This window comes from Bombina bombina, chromosome 2 (assembly GCF_027579735.1).
Source record: "Bombina bombina isolate aBomBom1 chromosome 2, aBomBom1.pri, whole genome shotgun sequence".
In the NCBI taxonomy this organism is placed as follows: Eukaryota; Metazoa; Chordata; class Amphibia; order Anura; family Bombinatoridae; genus Bombina; species Bombina bombina.
Window position 1 is genome coordinate 178,745,524 of NC_069500.1, and position 26,613 is coordinate 178,772,136.

At 43.5% G+C, this 26,613-nt stretch overlaps 1 protein-coding gene across 4 annotated transcripts in view; it reads left to right on the plus strand.

The window, feature by feature from the left end:
- Positions 1-26,613, plus strand: part of HOMER1 (homer scaffold protein 1) — a 399,318-nt gene that overhangs the window by 143,037 nt on the left and 229,668 nt on the right. For all 4 annotated transcript variants that reach the window (XM_053701367.1, XM_053701365.1, XM_053701364.1 and 1 more), the window contains one exon: positions 486-617. In XM_053701367.1, the coding sequence (XP_053557342.1) occupies positions 486-617 (132 nt within the window). The remainder of the gene's footprint in view (positions 1-485; positions 618-26,613) is intronic.

Here is a 26,613-nt window from a genome sequence, read left to right on the forward strand (position 1 = left end):
CTAATAGGACTAGTGCTTGATGATGATTTTGACAGTCTGGTGAAGGGGATATGGGGATATATTTGGCAATACATTGGGGGTCTGTAATGGTAAAAAGGTTAAGAACTACTTTTACAGTCTAATTATAGATAGTGAGCAGTAGTGAAAGACCAGAAAGTGTTTTACCAGAAGGAAGTCAAGTATCTATAGAATTTAATGTTTTTTTAGATTTTTTGTTAAAAAATTTGCTTTTTAGAAACATATGACACTCCACATATGGCACTTCTAGCGCAGGAGAATCTGCGCTAGAAGTGCTATAAATAGCATGCAGAACCTGTAGCATGAGAAGTGATGTATGCCTGCCATGAGTATAGACATAAATTTATAGCACAGGTTGTAAATGTAACTTGACTTTGACCACTCTGGTTTTAATTGAACATTTCCAAATATGGCCGAAGAAGATCATTCAATTAGATGGTTTATTTGTATTTTTGATTTGCTTTTAGGCAATAATAAATAGCACCATCAGTCCAAACATGACATTCACTAAAACATCCCAGAAGTTTGGGCAGTGGGCGGACAGCCGAGCGAACACGGTCTACGGCCTAGGATTCTCCTCTGAAAATCATCTCACTAAAGTAAGTATTATACATATAGGACGGAACTGCTCAATTATAGGAGCCCTAAGTTACTAAGATATCAAGTAATATGGTAAATCCAAGCAGATCTTTCCTTAGAAGAAAAATTATGGATGTTTTCTGATTAGACTATCACTATTACATTTCCCATTGAAATTAAGATGTATTGCAGTTTAATTATATATTAAAATCCTGAAAAAAGCCATTCAAGGCACTGCTGTTGTAATGGGTTAGAATTGGAATGGCTCAGAATTTTAAAAATACTTCATCAGTGCAACATCCAAAAAAGATGATCAGCTGTGTGGAATTCATAGAATGCAGCTGTGGTCATAAGAGTTGTGGGTTACAGTTGTTTATGAGTGGGTAAACTCTGGTGAACAGTATTTTTAATAACTATAACTCTTATATGGCTATATAAATTTAGCTTTTGACGATTTACCTTTGACCTGTCACCACAATAAGCTCTGAAAACATATTTTATAATTTAGTAGTTTGTGAGTTATTAAAAGGATATTAAACATGCAGTGCATTAGTGCATATTATTGGTGAAGCGCGCCACACACTTAAAAATATAAAAGCAATCCCAATCTAGCCATTTTGGCAAGAGGTCTCATTTTAATTAGCTCATAGTCACTCTTCTTACCTTACTTAACCTTTGCATACTGTTCTTAATAATAAAAGGGACACTAAAGACAAAATGATACATTTATGAGTCACATAAAGCATGTAATTATATATAAAAAAAACTTCCAATTTACTTCTAATATCAATTTGTGCTCAGTCATTTTATGTGCTCACTTTCTGTTGCACCAGCTACTACTGAGCATGTGCAAGAAATCATTTTGTGTATATATACAAGTCTGTAATTGGCTGCTGTTTGTCACATGATCTAATAGGACGTAAAATAAAAGCAATCTGTCGGTATATGGCCGGGTTATAACACAATATATTTAATAATTATTCTTTAAAACCAATTCCCAATAGAATGCATATTCTAAGACAATAAAATTAATATAAATTCCTAAGTTCTTTTTATTAGTTAATATCTATAAACACATTGAAATATATTTGTAGGAACAGAATATGAATCAATACTATAGACGTTTAAAACTATTTAAAATATGCTATGCACATCTCATAAAATTTACCTTTCTTTCATGTAATTAGCAAGAGTCCATGAGCTAGTGACGTATGGGATATACAATCCTACCAGGAGGGGCAAAGTTTCCCAAACCTCAAAATGCCTATAAATACACCCCTCACCACACCCACAATTCAGTTTTTACAAACTTTGCCTCCTATGGAGGTGGTGAAGTAAGCTTGTGCTAAGATTTCTACGTTGATATGCACTTCTCAGCATTGTTAAAGCCCGATTCCTCTCAGAGTACAGCGAATGTCAGAGGGACGTGAAGGGAGTATCACTTATGAATACGATGATTTCCCTAACGGGGGTCTATTTCATAGGTTCTTTGTTATCGGTCGTAGAGATTCATCTCCTACCTCCCTTTTCAGATCAACAATATACTCTCAAATTACCATTACCACTGTTTCAGTACTGGTTTGGCTATCTGCTATATGTGGATGGGTGTCTTTTGGTAAGTATGTTTTTCTTGTAAGATGTATCGAGTCCACGGATTCATCCTTACTTGTGGGATATTTTCCTTCCCTACAGGAAGTGGCAGAGAGAGCACCCACAGCAGAGCTGTCTGTATAGCTCCCCCCTTAGCTCCACCCCCCCAGTCATTCTCTCTGCCTGCTTAACTGCTAGGAAGGGCAAAGAGCTATGTGGTGACTAAAATGTAGTTTTTTACTTCTCAAGCAAGAGTTTATTATTTTAAATGGTATCGGTGTGTACTATTTACTCTCTGGCAGAAAAGGGATGAAGATTTCTGCAAGAGGGATGATGATCTTAGCACTTTGTAACTAAGATCCACTGCTGTTCTCACAAGGCCTGAAGAGTATAGGACAACTTCAGTTGGGAGAACGGTTTGCAGACTAAGCTGCATATGAGGTATGTTCAGTCTATATTTTTCTAGACAGACTGTGTTAAATCTAGAAAAGGCTGACAATATCCCCATGAGGGAAGGGTAAGCTGTATTCAGATACTTTAACAGGAATTTCAGATTGCTTGCAAGGGCTCATTAGTTACTAGTGACACTGTTGGGAAAAAAGGTTTTATTTTTTGATGCATTTATAACGTTTTTTGAAGGGACTAAAGGGGTCATTGTGGCTTGGTTTTGAGTTTTGTAACAGCACAAAAGAGGAAGCAGAGCACTGAGTAAAATAAAAAGTTTTCTTTATTGAAGCAATATTTAAAAAACGAAAAATGAAAACTACAAGGAGATAAAGGGTGCTATTCCTTGCAATGGGTTCAGCTCAAACAGCTGTTTGAACAGACCTGCAGCTGAGCTTCCCCTATCCGCAAGAGGATTGGTCGAGATCTTTTTTACTCCAATCAGGAGGGAGCGTCTGAATAGAGGACGTCTTTCAACCAATCACCGCAAAGGAAAAATACAGGGAAGTGTTAGGTGGTTCCCGCCCCCCTCCCTCCAGAAACGTCTGACGAGGGAGTACAGGCACCAACAGCGGACGCAGTTTGAAAGCCACACCGGACAGGCTGAAGAAGAGCCACCGGCACACCGCGCATACCGCTCACAGGTTTCAGTGATCCTGCACCCAGGACCGGATGTAACAGAGGTGAGAGGAGGGGGTTATAATTCCACTACTAACGACTGTTTGGTTATTTTTCTACCGATTGGGTCTGTGAAGTTACTGCTTACTACAGTGACTATAGCTCCTTTTTAACTCTTGACACACCGTACAGGGACATCCTCCTTTTTTGAGTTTTGTAACTCACAAGTTTAATTAAGAGACACTCTGGTGTTTCTCTGGTAGGCCTCAAAACATTGAGTGAGGTGGGAGGGGCCTATTTCTCTTGTTAAGTGTATCCAGTCCACGGATCATCCATTACTTGTGGGATATTCTCCTACCCAACAGGAAGTTGCAAGAGGATCACCCACAGCAGAGCTGCTATATAGCTCCTTCCCTCACTGCCATATCCAGTCATTCTCTTGCAACTCTCAACTAAGATGGAGGTCGTAAGAGGACTGTGGTGTTTTATACTTAGTTTATTTCTTCAATCAAAAGTTTGTTATTTTTAAATGGTACCGGAGTGTGGCAGTTGTGACTGTTTAAAAAACGTTTTTGTCATTTGTTATTCCGTTTTTGGTATTAAGGGGTTAATCATCCATTTGCAAGTGGGTGCAATGCTCTGCTAACTTATTACATACACTGTAAAAATTTTGTTAGTGTAACTGCATTTTTTCACTGTTATTTCAAAATTTGGGAAAATTTGTGTTTCTTAAAGGCGCAGTAACGTTTTTTATATTGCTTGTAAACTTGTTTTAAAGTGTTTTCCAAGCTTGCTAGTCTCATTGCTAGTCTGTTTAAACATGTCTGATACAGAGGAACTTACTTGTTCATTATGTTTGAAAGCCATGGTGGAGCCCCATAGGAGAATGTGTACTAAATGTATTGATTTCACCTTAAACAGTAAAGATCAGTCTGTATCTATAAAAGAATTATCACCAGAGGGTTCTGTCGAGGGGGAAGTTATGCCGACTAACTCTCCCCACGTGTCAGACCCTTCGCCTCCCGCTCAGGGGACGCACGCTAATATGGCGCCAATTACATCAGGGACGCCCATAGCGATTACCTTCCAGGACATGGCTGCAATCATGAATAATACCCTGTCAGAGGTATTATCTAGATTGCCTGAATTAAGAGGCAAGCGCGATAGCTCTGGGGTTAGGAGAGATACAGAGCGCGCAAATGCTGTTAGAGCCATGTCTGATACTGCGTCACAGTATGCAGAACATGAGGACGGAGAGCTTCAGTCTGTGGGTGACATCTCTGACTCAGGGAAACCTGATTCAGAGATTTCTAATTTTAAATTTAAGCTTGAGAACCTCCGTGTATTGCTTGGGGAGGTATTAGCTGCTCTGAATGACTGTAACACAGTTGCAATTCCAGAGAAATTGTGTAGGCTGGATAGATACTATGCGGTGCCGGTGTGTACTGACGTTTTTCCTATACCTAAAAGGCTTACTGAAATTATTAGCAAGGAGTGGGATAGACCCGGTGTACCCTTTTCCCCACCTCCTATATTTAGAAAAATGTTTCCAATAGACGCCACTACACTGGACTTATGGCAGACGGTCCCTAAGGTGGAGGGAGCAGTTTCTACTTTAGCAAAGCGTACCACTATCCCGGTTGAGGACAGTTGTGCTTTTTCAGATCCAATGGATAAAAAATTGGAGGGTTACCTTAAGAAAATGTTTATTCAACAAGGTTTTATTTTACAGCCCCTTGCATGCATTGCGCCTTTCACTGCTGCGGCGGCATTCTGGTTTGAGGCCCTGGAAGAGGCCATCCAGACAGCTCCATTGAATGAAATTATTGACAAGCTTAGAACACTTAAGCTAGCTAACTCATTTGTTTCTGATGCCATTGTTCATTTGACTAAGCTAACGGCTAAGAATTCCGGATTCGCCATCCAGGCGCGTAGGGCGCTATGGCTTAAATCCTGGTCAGCTGACGTGACTTCAAAGTCTAAATTACTCAACATTCCTTTCAAGGGGCAGAGCTTATTCGGGCCTGGCTTGAAGGAAATTATTGCTGACATTCCTGGAGGCAAAGGTCATACCCTTCCTCAGGACAGGGCCAAATCAAAGGCCAAACAGTCTAATTTTCGTGCCTTTCGAAATTTCAAGGCAGGAGCAGCATCAACTTCCTCCGCTTCAAAACAAGAGGGAACTTTTGCTCATTCCAGACAGGCCTGGAAACCTAACCAGTCCTGGAACAAGGGCAAGCAGGCCAGGAAGCCTACTGCTGCCCCCAAGACAGCATGAAGGAACGGCCCCCTATCCGGAAACGGATCTAGTGGGGGGCAGACTTTCTCTCTTTGCCCAGGCGTGGGCAAGAGATGTTCAGGATCCCTGGGCGCTGGAGATCATATCTCAGGGATATCTTCTGGACTTCAAAGCTTCTCCTCCACAAGGGAGATTTCATCTTTCAAGGTTATCATCAAACCAGATAAAGAAAGACGCATTCCTAAGCTGTGTGCAAGACCTCCTTGTAATGGGAGTGATCCATCCAGTTCCGCGGACGGAACAAGGACAGGGATTTTATTCAAATCTGTTTGTGGTTCCCAAGAAAGAGGGAACCTTCAGACCAATCTTGGATCTAAAGATCTTAAACAAATTCCTCAGAGTTCCATCATTCAAAATGGAAACTATTCGGACCATCCTACCCATGATCCAAGAGGGTCAGTACATGACCACAGTGGACTTAAAGGATGCCTACCTTCACATACCGATTCACAAAGATCATCGGTTCCTAAGGTTTGCCTTTCTAGACAGGCATTACCAATTTGTAGCTCTTCCCTTCGGGTTGGCCACTGCCCCGATAATTTTTACAAAGGTTCTGGGCTCACTTCTGGCGGTTCTAAGACCGCGAGGCATAGCGGTGGCTCCGTATCTAGACGACATCCTGATACAGGCGTCAAGCTTTCAAATTGCCAAGTCTCATACAGAGATAGTTCTGGCATTTCTGAGGTCGCATGGGTGGAAAGTGAACGTGGAAAAGAGTTCTCTATCACCACTCACAAGAGTCTCCTTCCTAGGGACTCTTATAGATTCTGTAGAGATGAAAATTTACCTGACGGATTCCAGGTTATCAAAACTTCTAAATGCTTGCCGTGTCCTTCATTCCATTCCACGCCCGTCAGTGGCTCAGTGCATGGAAGTAATCGGCTTAATGGTAGCGGCAATGGTCATAGTGCCATTTGCGCGCCTGCATCTCAGACCGCTGCAATTATGCATGCTAAGTCAGTGGAATGGGGATTACTCCGATTTGTCCCCTCTACTAAATCTGGATCAAGAGACCAGAGATTCTCTTCTCTGGTGGCTTTCTCGGGTCCATCTATCCAAGGGTATGACCTTTCGCAGGCCAGATTGGACGATTGTAACAACAGATGTCAGCCTTCTAGGTTGGGGCGCAGTCTGGAACTCCCTGAAGGCTCAGGGATCGTGGACTCAGGAGGAGAAACTCCTCCCAATAAATATTCTGGAGAGAGCAATATTCAAGGCTCTTCTAGCTTGGCCTCAGTTAGCAACACTGAGGTTCATCAGATTTCAGTCGGACAACATCACGATTGTGGCTTACATCAACCATCAAGGGGGAACCAGGAGTTCCCTAGCGATGTTAGAAGTCTCAAATATAATTCGCTGGGCAGAGTCTCACTCTTGCCACCTGTCAGCGATCCACATCCCAGGCGTAGAGAACTGGGAGGCGGATTTTCTAAGTCGTCAGACTTTTCATCCGGGGGAGTGGGAACTCCATCTGGAGGTGTTTGCTTAACTGGTCCATCGTTGGGGCAAACCAGAACTGGATCTCATGGCGTCTCGCCAGAACGCCAAGCTTCCTTGTTACGGATCCAGGTCCAGGGACCCGGGAGCAACGCTGATAGATGCTCTAGCAGCTCCTTGGTTCTTCAACCTGGCCTATGTGTTTCCACCGTTTCCTCTGCTCCCTCGACTGATTGCCAAAATCAAACAGGAGAGAGCATCAGTGATTCTGATAGCTCCTGCGTGGCCACGCAGGACCTGGTATGCAGACCTAGTGGACATGTCATCTCTTCCACCATGGACTCTGCCTCTGAGGCAGGACCTTCTAATACAAGGTCCTTTCAATCATCCAAATCAAATTTCTCTGAGACTGACTGCATGGAGATTGAACGCTTGATTCTATCAAAGCGTGGCTTCTCCGAGTCAGTCATTGATACCTTAATACAGGCTCGGAAGCCTGTCACCAGGAAAATCTATCATAAGATATGGCGTAAATATCTTTATTGGTGTGAATCCAAGAGTTACTCATGGAGTAAGGTTAGGATTCCTAGGATATTGTCCTTTCTCCAAGAGGGTTTGGACAAAGGCTTATCAGCTAGTTCTTTAAAAGGACAGATCTCTGCTCTGTCTATTCTTTTGCACAAGCGTCTGGCAGAAGTTCCAGACGTCCAGGCATTTTGTCAGGCTTTGGTTAGGATTAAGCCTGTGTTTAAAACTGTTGCTCCCCCGTGGAGCTTAAACTTGGTTCTTAAAGTTCTTCAGGGAGTTCCGTTTGAACCCCTTCATTCCATTGATATTAAACTTTTATCTTGGAAAGTTCTGTTTTTGATGGCTATTTCCTCAGCTCGAAGAGTCTCTGAGTTATCTGCCTTACATTGTGATTCTCCTTATCTGATTTTTCATTCAGACAAGGTAGTTCTGCGTACCAAACCTGGGTTTTTACATAAGGTGGTTTCTAACAGGAATATCAATCAAGAGATTGTTGTTCCATCATTGTGTCCTAATCCTTCTTCAAAGAAGGAACGTCTTTTGCATAATCTGGACGTAGTCCGTGCCTTGAAGTTTTACTTACAGGCTACTTAAGATTTTCGTCAAACATCTGCCCTGTTTGTCGTTTACTCTGGACAGAGGAGAGGTCAAAAAGCTTCGGCAACCTCTCTCTCCTTTTGGCTTCGGAGCATAATACGCTTAGCCTATGAGACTGCTGGGCAGCAGCCCCCTGAAAGGATTACAGCTCCTTCTACTAGAGCTGTGTCTTCCACCTGGGCCTTTAAAAATGAGGCCTCTGTTGAACAGATTTGCAAGGCTGCGACTTGGTCTTCGCTTCACACCTTTTCAAAATTTTACAAATTTGACACTTTTGCTTCTTCAGAGGCTGTTTTTGGGAGAAAGGTTCTACAGGCAGTGGTTCCTGCCTTGTCCCTCCCATCATCCGTGTACTTTAGCTTTGGTATTGGTATCCCAAAAGTAATGGATGATCCGTGGACTGGATACACTTAACAAGAGAAAACATAATTTATGCTTACCTGATAAATTTATTTCTCTTGTAGTGTATCTAGTCCACGGCCCGCCCTGTCCTTTTAAGGCAGGTCTAAATTTTAATTAAACTACAGTCACCACTGCACCCTATGGTTTCTCCTTTCTCGTCTTGTTTCGGTCGAATGACTGGATATGGCAGTGAGGGGAGGAGCTATATAGCAGCTCTGCTGTGGGTGATCCTCTTGCAACTTCCTATTGGGAAGGAGAATATCCCACAAGTAATGGATGATCCGTGGACTGGATACACTACAAGAGAAATAAATTTATCAGGTAAGCATAAATTATGTTTTTCGCGCCTCAGTTGCGCAGTTTCCTTTCCCCTGAGACATATCACTGCTTCTCCTGTCGTTTCTGCTGTGTTTGAGGGTTGTTAAAGTTTTTTTTTCCCCCACAAATCGTTCTGAAGGGCAGGTAGGAGCCACAGCAGAGCTGTGGCATGGTGCTGAAAGTCTTTTTTACTGGGGTTAACATTTTTTTCAATCCGTTTTTGCCATTTAAGGGTTAATTGTTTATTTGCATAGCTGTGCAAAGTTACTAAGCCTTTATAATGCTACTGTAAAAATTTCGTTAAGTTTACTGCTTTTTTTACACTGTTTTGCAGAACTGGTGCAGCTTTTTCTCTTGTTAGGTCTATCCAGTCCACGGATCATCCATTACTTGTGGGATATTCTCCTTCCCAACAGGAAGTTGCAAGAGGATCACCCACAGCAGAGCTGCTATATAGCTCCTCCCCTTACTGCCATATCCAGTCATTCTCTTGCAAGCTCTCAACATAGCTGGAGGTAGTTAGAGGAAAGTGGTAAAATTCTAGTTAGTTTTTTCTTCAATCAAAAGTTTATTGTTTTTAAATGGTAACGGAGTTTACTATTTTATCTCAGGCAGCATTTAGAAGAAGAATCTGCCTGCGTTTTTCTATGATCTTAGCAGAAGTAAATAAGATCCACTGCTGTTCTCACATATGTCTGAGGAGTGAGGTAACTTCAGAGGGAGAATGGTGTGCAGGGTATCCTGCAATAAGGTATGTGCAGTTAAGTTTTTCTAGGGATGGAATTTGCTAGAAAATGCTGCTGATACCGGATTAATGTAAGTTAAAGCCTAAATACAGTGATCTAATAGCGACTAGTATCAGGCTTGCTATCAGAGGTATATACTCTGATTAATGTGCAATATAAAACGTTTGCTGGCATGTTTAATCGTTTTTATATATGCTTTGGTGATAAAACTTATTGGGGCCTAGTTTTTTCCACATGGCTGGCTTTAATTTTGCCTAGAAACAGTTTCCTGAGGCTTTCCACTGTTATAGTATAAAAGTTACAGTTGGTGCAGTTAAAATTACAAACTGTGACATTCAGCTTCCCTCAGCAGTCCCCTGCATGCTATAGGACATCTCTGAAGGGCTCAAAAGGCTTCAAAAGTAGGAGCTGTGGCAGTTGTTATGACTGTTTAAAAAACATATTTTTCGTTTTGTTAATCTGTTTTTTTGTATTAAGGGGTTAATCATCCATTTGCAAGTGGGTGCAATGCTCTGCTAACTTGTTACATACACTGTAAAAATTTCGTTAGTTTAACTGCCTTTTTTCACTGTTATTTCAAATTTTGGCAAAATTTGTTTCTCTTAAAGGCACAGTAACGTTTTTTTATATTGCTTGTTAACTTGATTTAAAGTGTTTTCTCCAACATAGGTGTGTCCGGTCCACGGCGTCATCCTTACTTGTGGGATATTCTCTTCCCCAACAGGAAATGGCAAAGAGCCCAGCAAAGCTGGTCACATGATCCCTCCTAGGCTCCGCCTACCCCAGTCATTCTCTTTGCCGTTGTACAGGCAACATCTCCACGGAGATGGCTTAGAGTTTTTTAGTGTTTAACTGTAGTTTTTATTATTCAATCAAGAGTTTGTTATTTTGAAATAGTGCTGGTATGTACTATTTACTCAGAAACAGAAAAGAGATGAAGATTTCTGTTTGTATGAGGAAAATGATTTTAGCAACCGTCACTAAAATCCATGGCTGTTCCACACAGGACTGTTGAGAGCAATTAACTTCAGTTGGGGGAACAGTGAGCAGTCTCTTGCTGCTTGAGGTATGACACATTCTAACAAGACGATGTAATGCTGGAAGCTGTCATTTTCCCTATGGGATCCGGTAAGCCATGTTTATTAAGATCGTAAATAAGGGCTTCACAAGGGCTTATTAAGACTGTAGACTTTTTCTGGGCTAAATCGATTCATTATTAACACATATTTAGCCTTGAGGAATCATTTATTCTGGGTATTTTGATATAATAATATCGGCAGGCACTGTTTTAGACACCTTATTCTTTAGGGGCTTTCCCAAATCATAGGCAGAGCCTCATTTTCGCGCCGGTGTTGTGCACTTGTTTTTGAGAGGCATGACATGCAGTCGCATGTGAGAGGAGCTCTGATACTTAGAAAAGACTTCTGAAGGCGTCATTTGGTATCGTATTCCCCTTTGGGCTTGGTTGGGTCTCAGCAAAGCAGATACCAGGGACTGTAAAGGGGTTAAAGTTAAAAACGGCTCCGGTTCCGTTATTTTAAGGGTTAAAGCTTCCAAATTTGGTGTGCAATACTTTTAAGGCTTTAAGACACTGTGGTGAAAATTTGGTGAATTTTGAACAATTCCTTCATGTTTTTTCGCAATTGCAGTAATAAAGTGTGTTCAGTTTAAAATTTAAAGTGACAGTAACGGTTTTATTTTAAAACGTTTTTTGTACTTTGTTATCAAGTTTATGCCTGTTTAACATGTCTGAACTACCAGATAGACTGTGTTCTGAATGTGGGGAAGCCAGAATTCCTATTCATTTAAATAAATGTGATTTATGTGACAATGACAATGATGCCCAAGATGATTCCTCAAGTGAGGGGAGTAAGCATGGTACTGCATCATTCCCTCCTTCGTCTACACGAGTCTTGCCCACTCAGGAGGCCCCTAGTACATCTAGCGCGCCAATACTCCTTACTATGCAACAATTAACGGCTGTAATGGATAATTCTGTCAAAAACATTTTAGCCAAAATGAACTCTTATCAGCGTAAGCGCGACTGCTCTGTTTTAGATACTGAAGAGCATGACGACGCTGATAATAATGGTTCTGAAGGGCCCCTAACCCAGTCTGATGGGGCCAGGGAGGTTTTGTCTGAGGGAGAAATTACTGATTCAGGGAACATTTCTCAACAAGCTGAACCTGATGTGATTACGTTTAAATTTAAGTTGGAACATCTCCGCATTCTGCTTAAGGAGGTATTATCCACTCTGGATGATTGTGACAAGTTGGTCATCCCAGAGAAACTATGTAAAATGGACAAGTTCCTAGAGGTCCCGGGGCTCCCAGAAGCTTTTCCTATACCCAAGCGGGTGGCGGACATTGTTAATAAAGAATGGGAAAGGCCCGGTATTCCTTTCGTCCCTCCCCCCATATTTAAAAAATTGTTTCCTATGGTCGACCCCAGAAAGGACTTATGGCAGACAGTCCCCAAGGTCGAGGGAGCGGTTTCCACTTTAAACAAACGCACCACTATACCCATAGAGGATAGTTGTGCTTTCAAAGATCCTATGGATAAAAAATTAGAAGGTTTACTTAAAAAGATGTTTGTTCAGCAGGGTTACCTTCTACAACCAATTTCATGCATTGTCCCTGTAGCTACAGCCGCATGTTTCTGGTTCGATGAGCTGATAAAGGCGGTCGATAGTGATTCTCCTCCTTATGAGGAGATTATGGACAGAATCAATGCTCTCAAATTGGCTAATTCTTTCACCCTAGACGCCACTTGCAATTGGCTAGGTTAGCGGCTAAGAATTCTGGGTTTGCTATTGTGGCGCGCAGAGCGCTTTGGTTGAAATCTTGGTCAGCTGATGCGTCTTCCAAGAACAAGCTACTTAACATTCCTTTCAAGGGGAAAACCCTGTTTGGCCCTGACTTGAAAGAGATTATCTCTGATATCACTGGGGGTAAGGGCCACGCCCTTCCTCAGGATCGGCCTTTCAAGGCAAAAAATAAACCTAATTTTCGTCCCTTTCGTAGAAATGGACCAGCCCAAAGTGCTACGTCCTCTAAGCAAGAGGGTAATACTTCTCAAGCCAAGCCAGCTTGGAGACCAATGCAAGGCTGGAACAAGGGAAAGCAGGCCAAGAAACCTGCCACTGCTACCAAGACAGCATGAAATGTTGGCCCCCGATCCGGGACCGGATCTGGTGGGGGGCAGACTCTCTCTCTTCGCTCAGGCTTGGGCAAGAGATGTTCTGGATCCTTGGGCGCTAGAAATAGTCTCCCAAGGTTATCTTCTGGAATTCAAGGGGCTTCCCCCAAGGGGGAGGTTCCACAGGTCTCAGTTGTCTTCAGACCACATAAAAAGACAGGCATTCTTACATTGTGTAGAAGACCTGTTAAAAATGGGAGTGATTCATCCTGTTCCATTAAGAGAACAAGGGATGGGGTTCTACTCCAATCTGTTCATAGTTCCCAAAAAAGAGGGAACGTTCAGACCAATCTTAGATCTCAAGATCTTAAACAAGTTTCTCAAGGTTCCATCGTTCAAGATGGAAACCATTCGAACTATTCTTCCTTCCATCCAGGAAGGTCAATTCATGACCACAGTGGACTTAAAGGATGCGTATCTACATATTCCTATCCACAAGGAACATCATCGGTTCCTAAGGTTCGCATTCCTGGACAAGCATTACCAGTTCGTGGCGCTTCCTTTCGGATCAGCCACTGCTCCAAGGATTTTCATAAAGGTACTAGGGTCCCTTCTAGCTGTGCTAAGACCAAGGGGCATTGCTGTAGTACCTTACTTGGACGACATTCTGATTCAAGCGTCGTCCCTTCCTCAAGCAAAGGCTCACACGGACATTGTCCTGGCCTTTCTCAGATCTCACGGATGGAAAGTGAACGTGGAAAAGAGTTCTCTATCTCCGTCAACAAGGGTTCCCTTCTTGGGAACAATAATAGACTCCTTAGAAATGAGGATTTTTCTGACAGAGGCCAGAAAAACAAAACTTCTAGACTCTTGTCGGATACTTCATTCCGTTCCTCTTCCTTCCATAGCGCAGTGCATGGAAGTGATCGGTTTGATGGTAGCGGCAATGGACATAGTTCCTTTTGCGCGCATTCATCTAAGACCATTACAACTGTGCATGCTCAGTCAGTGGAATGGGGACTATACAGACTTGTCTCCGAAGATACAAGTAAATCAGAGGACCAGAGACTCACTCCGTTGGTGGCTGTCCTTGGACAACCTGTCACAAGGGATGACATTCCGCAGACCGGAGTGGGTCATCGTCACGACCGACGCCAGTCTGATGGGCTGGGGCGCGGTCTGGGGATCCCTGAAAGCTCAGGGTCTTTGGTCTCGGGAAGAATCTCTTCTACCGATAAATATTCTGGAACTGAGAGCGATATTCAATGCTCTCAAGGCTTGGCCTCAGCTAGCGAGGGCCAAGTTCATACGGTTTCAATCAGACAACATGACAACTGTTGCGTACATCAACCATCAGGGGGGAACAAGGAGTTCCCTAGCGATGGAAGAAGTGACCAAAATCATTCTATGGGCGGAGTCTCACTCCTGCCACCTGTCTGCTATCCACATCCCAGGAGTGGAAAATTGGGAAGCGGATTTTCTGAGTCGTCAGACATTGCATCCGGGGGAGTGGGAACTCCATCCGGAAATCTTTGCCCAAGTCACTCAGCTGTGGGGCATTCCAGACATGGATCTGATGGCCTCTCGTCAGAACTTCAAAGTTCCTTGCTACGGGTCCAGATCCAGGGATCCCAAGGCGGCTCTAGTGGATGCACTAGTAGCACCTTGGACCTTCAAACTAGCTTATGTGTTCCCGCCGTTTCCTCTCATCCCCAGGCTGGTAGCCAGGATCAATCAGGAGAGGGCGTTGGTGATCTTGATAGCTCCTGCGTGGCCACGCAGGACTTGGTATGCAGATCTGGTGAATATGTCATCGGCTCCACCTTGGAAGCTACCTTTGAGACGAGACCTTCTTGTTCAGGGTCCGTTCGAACATCCGAATCTGGTTTCACTCCAGCTGACTGCTTGGAGATTGAACGCTTGATCTTATCGAAGCGAGGGTTCTCAGATTCTGTTATCGATACTCTTGTTCAGGCCAGAAAGCCTGTAACTAGAAAGATTTACCACAAAATTTGGAAAAAATATTTCTGTTGGTGTGAATCTAAAGGATTCCCTTGGGACAAGGTTAAGATTCCTAAGATTCTATCCTTCCTTCAAGAAGGATTGGAAAAAGGATTATCTGCTAGTTCCCTGAAGGGACAGATTTCTGCCTTGTCTGTGTTACTTCACAAAAAGCTGGCAGCTGTGCCAGATGTTCAAGCCTTTGTTCAGGCTCTGGTTAGAATTAAGCCTGTTTACAAACCTTTGACTCCTCCTTGGAGTCTCAACTTAGTTCTTTCAGTTCTTCAGGGGGTTCCGTTTGAACCCTTACATTCCGTTGATATTAAGTTATTATCTTGGAAAGGTTTTGCAAGCCGTGGTGCCTTCCATTTAGGTGACCTGATTTGCTCCCTCCCTTCATCCGTGTCCTAAAGCTTTGGTATTGGTTCCCACAAGTAAGGATGACGCCGTGGACCGGACACACCAATGTTGGAGAAAACAGAATTTATGTTTACCTGATAAATTACTTTCTCCAACGGTGTGTCCGGTCCACGGCCCGCCCTGGTTTTTTTAATCAGGTCTGATAATTTATTTTCTTTAACTACAGTCACCACGGTACCATATGGTTTCTCCTATGCAAATATTCCTCCTTAACGTCGGTCGAATGACTGGGGTAGGCGGAGCCTAGGAGGGATCATGTGACCAGCTTTGCTGGGCTCTTTGCCATTTCCTGTTGGGGAAGAGAATATCCCACAAGTAAGGATGACGCCGTGGACCGGACACACCGTTGGAGAAAGTAATTTATCAGGTAAACATAAATTCTGTTTTCCAAGCTTGCTAGTCTCATTGCTAGTCTGTATAAACATGTCTGACATAGAGGAAACTCCTTGTTCATTATGTTTAAAAGCCATGGTGGAACCCCATAGGAGAATGTGTACTAAATGTATTGATTTCACTTTAAACAATAAAGATCAGCTGTTATCTTTAAAAGAATTATCACCAGAGGATTCTGACGAGGGGGAAGTTATGCCGACTAACTCTCCCCACGTGTCGGACCCTTTGACTCCCGCTCAAGGGACTCACGCTAAAATGGCGCCAAGTACATCAAAGACACCCATAGCGATTACTTTGCAGGACATGGCGGCAATCATGGATAATACCCTGTCAGCGGTATTAGCCAGACTGCCTGAATTCAGAGGAAAGCGCGATAGCTCTGGGGTTAGACGTAATACAGAGCGCGCAGATGTTTTAAGGCCCATGTCTGATACTGCGTCACAATATGCAGAAGCTGAGGAAGAGCTTCAGTCTGTGGGTGACGTCTCTGACTCGGGGAAACCTGATTCAGATATGTCTACTTTTAAATTTAAGCTTGAGAACCTCCGGGTGTTGCTTGGAGAGGTTTTAGCTGCTCTTAATGACTGTGACACAATTGCAGTGCCAGAGAAATTGTGTAGACTGGATAAATACTACGCGGTGCCGGTGTGTACTGACGTTTTTCCAATACCTAAAAGGTTTACAGAAATTATTACTAAGGAGTGGAGTGGGACAGACCCGGTGTGCCGTTATCCCCTCTCCTATTTTTAGAAAAATGTTTCCAATAGACGCCACCACACGGGACTTATGGCAGACGGTCCCTAAGGTGGAGGGAGCAGTTTCTACTTTAGCAAAGCGTACCACTATCCCTGTCGAGGACAGTTGTGCTTTTTCAGATCCAATGGATAAAAAATTAGAAGGTTACCTTAAGAAAATGTTTGTTCAACAAGGTTTTATCCTGCAGCCCCTTGCATGCATTGCTCCTGTCACTGCTGCTGCAGCGTTCTGGTTTGAGTCTCTGGAAGAGGCCTTTCAGACAGCTACTCCATTGACTGAAATACTTGACAAGCTTAGAACACTTAAGCTAGCTAATTCTTTTGTTTCTGATGCCATTGTTCATTTGACTAAACTAACGGCTAAGAATTCTGGATTCACCATCCAGGCACGTAGGGCGCTATGGCTTAAATCTTGGTCAGCTGACGTGACTTCAAAGTCTAAATTACTTAACATTCCCTTCAAGCGGCAGACCCTATTCGGGCCTGGTTTGAAGGAAATTATTGCTGACATTACTGGAGGTAAGGGTCATACCCTTCCTCAGGACAGGGCCAAATCAAGGGCCAAACAGTCTAATTTTGGTGCCTTTCGAAACTTCAAGGAAGGTGCAGCATCAACTTCCTCTGCTACAAAACAAGAGGGAACTTTTGCGCAATCCAAGCCGGCCTGGAAATCTAACCAGGCCTGGAGCAAAGGCAAGCAGGCCAGAAAGCCTGCTGCTGCCTCTAAGACAGCATGAAGGAATGCCCCCCTATCCGGCAACGGATCTAGTAGGGGCAGACTTTCTCTCTTCGCCCAGGCGTGGGCAAGAGATGTTCAGGATCCCTGGGCGTTGGAGATCATATCTCAGGGATATCTTCTGGACTTCAAAGCTTCCCCCCCACAAGGGAGATTTCACCTTTCGAGATTATCTGTAAACCAGATAAAGAAAGAGGCATTCTTACGCTGTGTGCAAGACCTCCTAATAATGGGAGTGATCCATCCAGTTCCACAGATGGAACAAGGACAGGGATTTTATTCAAATCTGTTTGTGGTTCCCAAAAAAGAGGGAACCTTCAGACCAATTTTGGATCTAAAGATCTTAAACAAATTCCTCAGAGTTCCATCGTTCAAAATGGAAACTATTCGGACAATCCTACCTATGATCCAGGAGGGTCAGTACATGACCACATTGGATTTGAAGGATGCTTACCTTCACATACCGATTCACAAAGATCATCATCGGTTCCTAAGGTTTGCCTTTCTAGACAGGCATTACCAGTTTGTGGCTCTTCCCTTCGGGTTAGCTACAGCCCCAAGAATATTTACAAAGGTTCTGGGGTCTCTTCTGGCGGTCCTAAGACCACAGGGCATAGCAGTGGCCCCTTATCTAGACGACATCCTGATACAGGCGTCAAACTTCCAAATTGCCAAATCTCATACGGACATACAGGGAGTGCAGCATTATTAGGCAAATGAGTATTTTGACCACATCATCCTCTTTATGCATGTTGTCTTACTCCAAGCTGTATAGGCTCGAAAGCCTACTACCAATTAAGCATATTAGGTGATGTGCATCTCTGTAATGAGAAGGGGTGTGGTCTAATGACATCAACACCCTATATCAGGTGTGCATAGTTATTAGGCAACTTCCTTTCCTTTGGCAAAATGGGTCAAAAGAAGGACTTGACAGGCTCAGAAAAGTCAAAAATAGTGAGATATCTTGCAGAGGGATGCAGCACTCTTAAAATTGCAAAGCTTCTGAAGCGTGATCATCGAACAATCAAGCGTTTCATTCAAAATAGTCAACAGGGTCGCAAGAAGCGTGTGGAAAAACCAAGGCGCAAAATAACTGCCCATGAACTGAGAAAAGTCAAGCGTGCAGCTGCCAAGATGCCACTTGCCACCAGTTTGGCCATATTTCAGAGCTGCAACATCACTGGAGTGCCCAAAAGCACAAGGTGTGCAATACTCAGAGACATGGCCAAGGTAAGAAAGGCTGAAAGACGACCACCACTGAACAAGATACACAAGCTGAAACGTCAAGACTGGGCCAATAAATATCTCAAGACTGATTTTTCTAAGGTTTTATGGACTGATGAAATGAGAGTGAGTCTTGATGGGCCAGATGGATGGGCCCGTGGCTGGATTGGTAAAGGGCAGAGAGCTCCAGTCCGACTCAGACGCCAGCAAGGTGGAGGTGGAGTACTGGTTTGGGCTGGCATCATCAAAGATGAGCTTGTGGGGCCTTTTCGGGTTGAGGATGGAGTCAAGCTCAACTCCCAGTCCTACTGCCAGTTTCTGGAAGACACTTTCTTCAAGCAGTGGTACAGGAAGAAGTCTGCATCCTTCAAGAAAAACATGATTTTCATGCAGGACAATGCTCCATCACATGCGTCCAAGTACTCCACAGCGTGGCTGGCAAGAAAGGGTATAAAAGAAGAAAATCTAATGACATGGCCTCCTTGTTCACCTGATCTGAACCCCATTGAGAACCTGTGGTCCATCATCAAATGTGAGATTTACAAGGAGGGAAAACAGTACACCTCTCTGCACAGTGTCTGGGAGGCTGTGGTTGCTGCTGCACGCAATGTTGATGGTGAACAGATCAAAACACTGACAGAATCCATGGATGGCAGGCTTTTGAGTGTCCTTGCAAAGAAAGGTGGCTATATTGGTCACTGATTTGTTTTTGTTTTGTTTTTGAATGTCAGAAATGTATATTTGTGAATGTTGAGATGTTATATTGGTTTCACTGGTAAAAATAAATAATTGAAATGGGTATATATTTGTTTTTTGTTAAGTTGCCTAATAATTATGCACAGTAATAGTCACCTGCACACACAGATATCCCCCTAAAATAGCTATAACTAAAAACAAACTAAAAACTACTTCCAAAACTATTCAGCTTTGATATTAATGAGTTTTTTGGGTTCATTGAGAACATGGTTGTTGTTCAATAATAAAATTAATCCTCAAAAATACAACTTGCCTAATAATTCTGCACTCCCTGTAGTGTTGGCATTTCTGAGGTTGCATGGGTGGAAAGTGAACGAGGGAAAGAGTTCTCTATCACCCCTCACAAGGGTTTCCTTCCTAGGAACTCTGATAGATTCTGTAGAAATGAAAATTTACCCGACGGAGTCCAGGTTATCAAAGCTTCTAAATTCCTGCCGTGTTCTTCACTACATTCCGCACCCTTCGGTGGCTCAGTGCATGGAAGTGATCGGCTTAATGGTAGCGGCGATGGACATAGTGCCATTTGCGCGCCTACATCTCAGACCGCTGCAATAATGCATGCTCAGTCAGTGGAATGGGGATTACACAGATTTGTCCCCTCTGCTAAATGTGGATCAAGAGACCAGAGATTCTCTTCTCTGGTGGCTTTCTCGGGTCCATCTGTCCAAAGGTATGACCTTTCGCAGGCCAGATTGGACAATTGTAACAGATGCCAGCCTTCTAGGTTGGGGTGCAGTCTGGAATTCCCTGAAGGCTCAGGGATCGCGGACTCAGGAGGAGAAACTCCTCCCAATAAATATTCTGGAGTTAAGAGCAATATTCATTGCTCTTCTAGCTTGGCCTCAGTTAGCAACCCTGAGGTTCATCAGATTTCAGTCGGACAACATCACGACTGTGGCTTACATCAACCATCAAGGGGGTACCAGGAGCTCCCTAGCGATGTTGGAAGTCTCCAAGATAATTCGCTGGGCAGAGACTCACTCTTGCCATCTATCAGCGATCCATATCCCAGGTGTAGAGAACTGGGAGGCGGATTTTCTAAGTCGTGAGACTTTTCATCCGGGGGAGTGGGAACTCCATCCGGAGGTGTTTGCTCAATTGGTTCATCGTTGGGGCACACCAGAATTGGATCTCATGGTGTCTCGCCAGAACGCCAAGCTTCCTTATTACGGATCCAGGTCCAGGGACCCAGAAGCGACGCTGATAGATTCTCTAGCAGCACCGTGGTTCTTCAACCTGGCTTATGTGTTTCCACCGTTTCCTCTGCTCCCTCGACTGATTGCCAAAATCAAACAGGAGAGAGCATCGGTGATCTTGGTCACGCCTGCGTGGCCACGCAGGACCTGGTATGCAGACCTGGTGGACATGTCATCCTTTCCACCTTGGCCTCTGCCTCTGAGACAACACCTTCTACTACAAGGTCCTTTCAATCATCCAAATCGAATTTCTCTGAGACTGACTGCCTGGAGATTGAACGCTTGATTTTATCAAGGTGTGGCTTCTCCGAGTCAGTCATTGATATCTTAATACAGGCACAAAAGCCTGTAACCAGGAAAATCTACCATAAGATATGGAGCAAATATCTTCATTAGTGTGAATCCAAGAATTACTCATGGAGTAAGGTTAGGATTCCTAGGATATTGTCCTTTCTCCAAGAGGGTTTGGATAAAGGATTATCAGCTAGTTCTTTAAAGGGACAGATTTCTGCTCTGTCTATCCTTTTGCACAAGCATCTGGCAGAGGTTCCAGACGTCCAGGCATTTTGTCAGGCTTTGGTTAGAATTAAGCCTGTGTTTAAACTGGTTGCTCCTCCATGGAGCTTAAACTTGGTTCTTAAGGTTCTTCAAGGAGTTCCGTTTGAACCCCTTCATTCCATTGATATCAAACTTTTATCTTGGAAAGTTCTGTTTTTGATGGCTATTTCCTCGGCTCGTAGAGTCTCTGAGTTATCAGCTTTACAATGTGATTCTCCTTATCTGATTTTCCATACAGCTAAAGTAGTTCTGCGTACAAAACCTGGGTTTTTACCTAAGGTAGTTTCCAACAAGAATATCAATCAAGAGATTGTTGTTCCATCATTGTGTCCTAATCCTTCTTCAAAGAAGGAACGTCTTTTACATAATTTGGACGTAGTCCGTGCTTTAAAGTTTTTAAATGAGGCTTCTGTTGAACAGATTTGCAAAGTGGCAACTTGGTCTTCGCTTCATACCTTTTCAAAATTTTACAAATTTGATACTTTTGCTCCTTCGGAGGCTATTTTTGGGAGAGAGGTTCTACAGGCAGTGGTCCCTTCCGTTTAAGTACCTGCCTTGTCCCTCCCTTCATCCGTGTACTTTAGCTTTGGTATTGGTATCCCACAAGTAATGGATGATCCGTGGACTGGATACACCTTACAAGAGAAAACATAATTTATGCTTACCTGATAAATTTATTTCTCTTGTGGTGTATCCAGTCCACTGTCCGCCCTGTCCTTTTAAGGCAGGTCTAAATTTTAAACTACAGTCACCATTGCACCCTATGGTTTCTCCTTTCTCGGTTAGTTTTGGTCGAATGACTGGATATGGCAGTTAGGGGAGGAGCTATATAGCAGCTCTGCTGTGGGTGATCCTCTTGCAACTTCCTGTTGGGAAGGAGAATATCCCACAAGTAATGGATGATCCGTGGACTGGATACACCACAAGAGAAATAAATTTATCAGGTAAGCATAAATTATGTTTTTTCTCTTAAAGGCACAGTACCGTTTTATTTCTAAGTGTTATGTACTTTGATTACAGTGTTTTCCAAGCTTGCTTGTTACATTACTAGCCTGTTTAAAAATCCTTGTTTAATATGTTTGGAAGCCATTGTGGAACCCCCTCTTAGAATGTGTCCCAATTGTAATGATATGTCTATAAACTATAAAGAACATATATTAGCACTTAAAAATAGAGCAATAGATGATTCTCAGTCAGAAGTAAATGAGGGTTCGCCATCTAGCTCTCCCCAAGTGTCACAACCAGTAACGCCCGCACAAGTGACGCCAAGTACCTCTAGTGCGTCAAAATATTTTTTACTTTACAAGACATGGCCACAGTTATGAATACAACCCTCACAGAGGTTTTATCTAAACTGCCTGGTTTACAAGGAAAGCGGGATAGCTCTGGGTTTAGGAAAAATGCTGAGCCATCTGACGCTTTAGTAGCCGTATCTGATATGCCCTCACAATGCTCTGAAGTAGGGGTGAGGGATTTGTTATCTGAGGGAGAAATTTCTGATTCAGGAAAGACACTCCCTCAGACAGATTCTGATATGACGGCCTTTAAATTTAAGCTTGAACACCTCTGCTTATTGCTCAGGGAGGTATTAGCGACTCTAGATGATTGTGACCCTATAGTGGTTCCAGAGAAATTGTGTAAAATAGATAAATACTTAGGGACTGGAAAAACATCAGTGTAAACAGGAACCTCTAAGAGGATTGTGAATATTATTACTAAGGAGTGGGATAGACCAGGTATTCCGTTTGCTCCCCCTCCTATTTTTAAGAAAATGTTTCCCATATCTGACACCATGCGGGACTCATGGCAGACAGTCCCTAAGGTGGAGGGAGCTATTTCTACTCTGTCTAAGCGTACAACTATACCTATTGAAGACAGTTGTGCTTTCAAAGATCCTATGGATAAAAAATTAGAGGGTCTCCTGAAGAAAATTTTTGTTCATCAGGGTTTTTCTCTTCAACCTATTGCGTGCATTGTTCCTGTAACTACTGCAGCTGCTTTCTGGTTTGAGGCTCTAGAAGAGGCTCTTCAGATGGAGACTCCATTAGAGGAGATTATGGACAGAATCAAGGCCCTTAAATTGGCTAATTCTTTTATTACAGATAACGCTTTTCAACTGGCTAAATTAGCAGCAAAGAATTCAGGTTTTGCCATTTTAGCACGCAGGGCGTTATGGCTTAAGTCCTGGTCTGCTGATGTGTCATCCAAATCTAAACTTTTGAACGTCCCTTTCAAAGGAAAGACCCTATTCGGGCCTGAACTCAAAGAGATTATTTCAGACATCACTGGAGGGAAAGGTCATGCCCTTCCTCAGGATAGATCAAATAAGATGAAGATCAAACAAAGTAATTTTCGTTCCTTTCGGAACTTCAAGAGTGGTTCCGTTTCGACTTCCTCTGCTGCAAAGCAAGAGGGGAATCTTGCCCAATCCAAGTCAGTCTGGAGACCTAACCAGGCTTGGAACAAGGGTAAACAGGCCAAGAAGCCTGCAACTGCCTCTAAGACAGCATGAAGGGGTAGCCCCCGATCCGGGACTGGATCTAGTAGGGGGCAGACTCTCTCTCTTCGCTCAGGCTTGGGCAAGAGATGTTCACAATCCCTGGGCTTTAGAAATTGTGTCCCAGGGATATCTTCTGGAATTCAAAGACTTCCTTCCACGGGGGAGATTTAATATTTCTCGATTGTCTGTAAACCAGACAAAGAGAGAAGCGTTCTTACGCTGTGTAGAAGATTTGCTTACCATGGGGGTGATCCGCCCAGTCCCAAAAGAGGAACAGGGACTAGGGTTCTACTCAAACCTGTTTGTGGTTCCCAAAAAAGAGGGAACTTTCAGACCAATCTTGGATCTCAAAATTCTAAACAAGTTCCTCAAGGTTCCATCTTTCAAGATGGAGACCATTCGGACTATTCTGCCTCTGATCCAGGAAGGTCAATGTATGACTACCGTGGATTTAAAGGATGCGTATCTACACATCCCTATTCACAGAGATCATCATCAATTTCTCAGATTTGCCTTTCTAAACAGGCATTACCAGTTTGTGGCTCTTCCCTTAGGGTTAGCCACGGCTCCAAGAATTTTCACAAAGGTGCTAGGGTCCCACTGCTATGCCCCGAGGTTCTACGACCTCGGGGCATAGCAGTGGCACCTTATCTAGACGACATCTTAATTCAGGCGTCGACTTTTCAGCTAGCCAAGTCTCATATGGACATTGTGTTGGCTTTTCTGAGATCTCACGGGTGGAAGGTGAACATAAAAAATAGTTCTCTCTTCCCTCTCACAAGAGTTTCCTTTCTGGGGACTCTGATAGATTCGGCAGAAATGAAAATATTTCTGACGGAAGTCAGAAAATCAAAACTCTTAACCACTTGCCGAACTCTTAATTCCATTCCTCGGCCATCTGTGGCTTAGTGTATGGAGGTAATCGGACTCATGGTAGCGGCAATGGACATAGTTCCTTTTGCCCGCCTACACCTCAGACCACTGCAACTATGCATGCTCAAACAGTGGAATGGGGATTATGCAGATTTATCTCCTCAACTGCATCTGGACCAGGAGACCAGAGATTCTCTTCTCTGGTGGTTGTCTCAGGACCACCTGTCTCAGGGAATGTACTTCCACAGGCCAGAGTGGCTCATTGTTACGACAGATGCTAGCCTTCTAGGCTGGGGTTCAGTCTGGAAATCCCTGAAATCACAGGGCTTATGGTCTCGGGAGGAATCTCTTCTTCCGATAAACATCCTAGAACTGAGAGCGATATTCAAGGCGCTTCAGGCATGGCCTCAGCTTGCTGCAGCCAAATTCATCAGGTTTCAGTCGGACAACATCACGACTGTAGCTTATATCAATCATGAGGGAGGAACAAGGAGTTCTCTAGCGATGATGGAAGTAACCAAAATAATCTGATGGGCAGAGGATCACTCTTGCCATCTCTCAGCAATCCACATTCCAGGAGTAGAGAACTGGGAGGCGGATTTTCTAAGTCGTCAGACTTTTCATCTGGGGGAGTGGAAACTCCATCAGGAGGTATTTGCTCAGCTGATTCAGCTATGGGGCACACCAGAATTAGATCTGATGACGTCGCGTCAGAATACCAAACTTCCTCGTTACGGGTCCAGGTCCCGGGATCCCAAGGCGGTACTGATAGATGCTCTAGCAGTACCTTGGTCCTTCAATCTGGCCTACGTATTTCCACTGCTTCCTCTCCTTCCACGTCTGGTTGCCAGAATCAAGCAGGAGAGAGCTTCGGTGATTCTGATAGCACCTGCGTGGCCACGCAGGACTTGGTATGCAGACCTAGTTGGCATGTCCTCGGTTCCACCGTGGACCCTGCCAATGAGGCGGGACCTTCTAATCCAAGGTCCGTTCTCACATCCAAATCTAGTTTCTCTGCATCTGACTGCTTGGAGATTGAACGCCTAGTTCTATCAAAGCGTGGATTCTCTGAGTCGGTCATTGATACCCTGATTCAGGCTAGAAAGCCTGTCACCAGGAAGATCTATCATAAGATTTGGCGCAAATATTTTTATTGGTGTGAATCCAAAGGTTACTCGTGGAGTAAGATTAGGATTCCTAGAATATTGTCTTTTCTCCAAGAGGGTTTGGAGAAGGGATTATCAGCTAGTTCTCTAAAAGGACAAATATCTGCTTTGTCTATTCTACTACACAAATGTCTGGCAGATGTCCCAGACGTTCAAACTTTTAGTCAGGCTTTGGTCAGAATTAAGCCTGTATTTAAGCCTGCTGCTCCGCCTTGGAGCCTAAACTTAGTCCTTAGAGTTCTTTAAGGGGTTCCGTTTGAACCCATGCATTCCATAGATATTAAGCTTCTATCTTGGAAAGTTTTGTTCTTAGTTGCTATCTCTTCGGCTCGAAGAGTTTCTGAGCTATCTGCTTTACAGTGTGATTCCCCTTATCTTATTTTCCATACAGATAAGGGGGTTTTGCGTACCAAACCTGGTTTTCTTCCTTAGGTTGTTTCTAATAAGAATATCAATCAAGAGATTGTTGTTCCTTCTCTGTGTCCTAATCCTTCATCAAAGAAGGAACGTCTGTTTGCACAATCTTGATGTGGTTCGTGCTTTAAAGTTCTACTTACAGCAACCAAAGATTTCCGTCAAACATCTTCATTGTTTGTTGTTTATTCTGGTAAGCGGAGAGGCCAAAAGGCTACGGCTACCTCTTTCCTTTTGGCTGAAAAGCATCATCCGTTTGGCCTATGAGACTGCTGGACAGCAGCCTCCTGATAGAATTACTGCTCATTCTACTAGAGCTGTGGCTTCCACATGGGCTTTTAAAAATGAGGCTTCTGTTGAACAGATTTGTAAGGCGGCGACTTGGTCTTCGCTTCATACTTTTTCCAAATTTTCCAAATTTGATACTTTTGCTTCTTCGGAGGCTATTTTTGGGAGAAAGGTTCTACAAGCAGTGGTGCCTTCCGTTTAAGGTCCCTGTCTTGTCCCTCCCTTCATCCGTGTCCTAAAGCTTTCATCCGTGTCCCACAAGTAAGGATGAATCTGTGGACTCGATACATCTTACAAGAGAAAACATAATTTATGCTTACCTGATAAATTTATTTCTCTTGTAATGTATCGAGTCCACGGCCCGCCCTGTTTATTTAAGACAGACATATATATTTTTATTTTTAAACTTTAAGTCAGCACTGCACCCTATGGTTTCTCCTTTTTCTTCCTAGCCTTCGGTCGAATGACTGGGGGGTGGAGCTAAGGGGGGAGCTATATAGACAGCTCTGCTGTGGGTGCTCTCTCTGCCACTTCCTGTAGGGAAGGAGAATATCCCACAAGTAAGGATGAATCCGTGGACTCAATACATCACAAGAGAAATAAATTTATCAGTTAAGC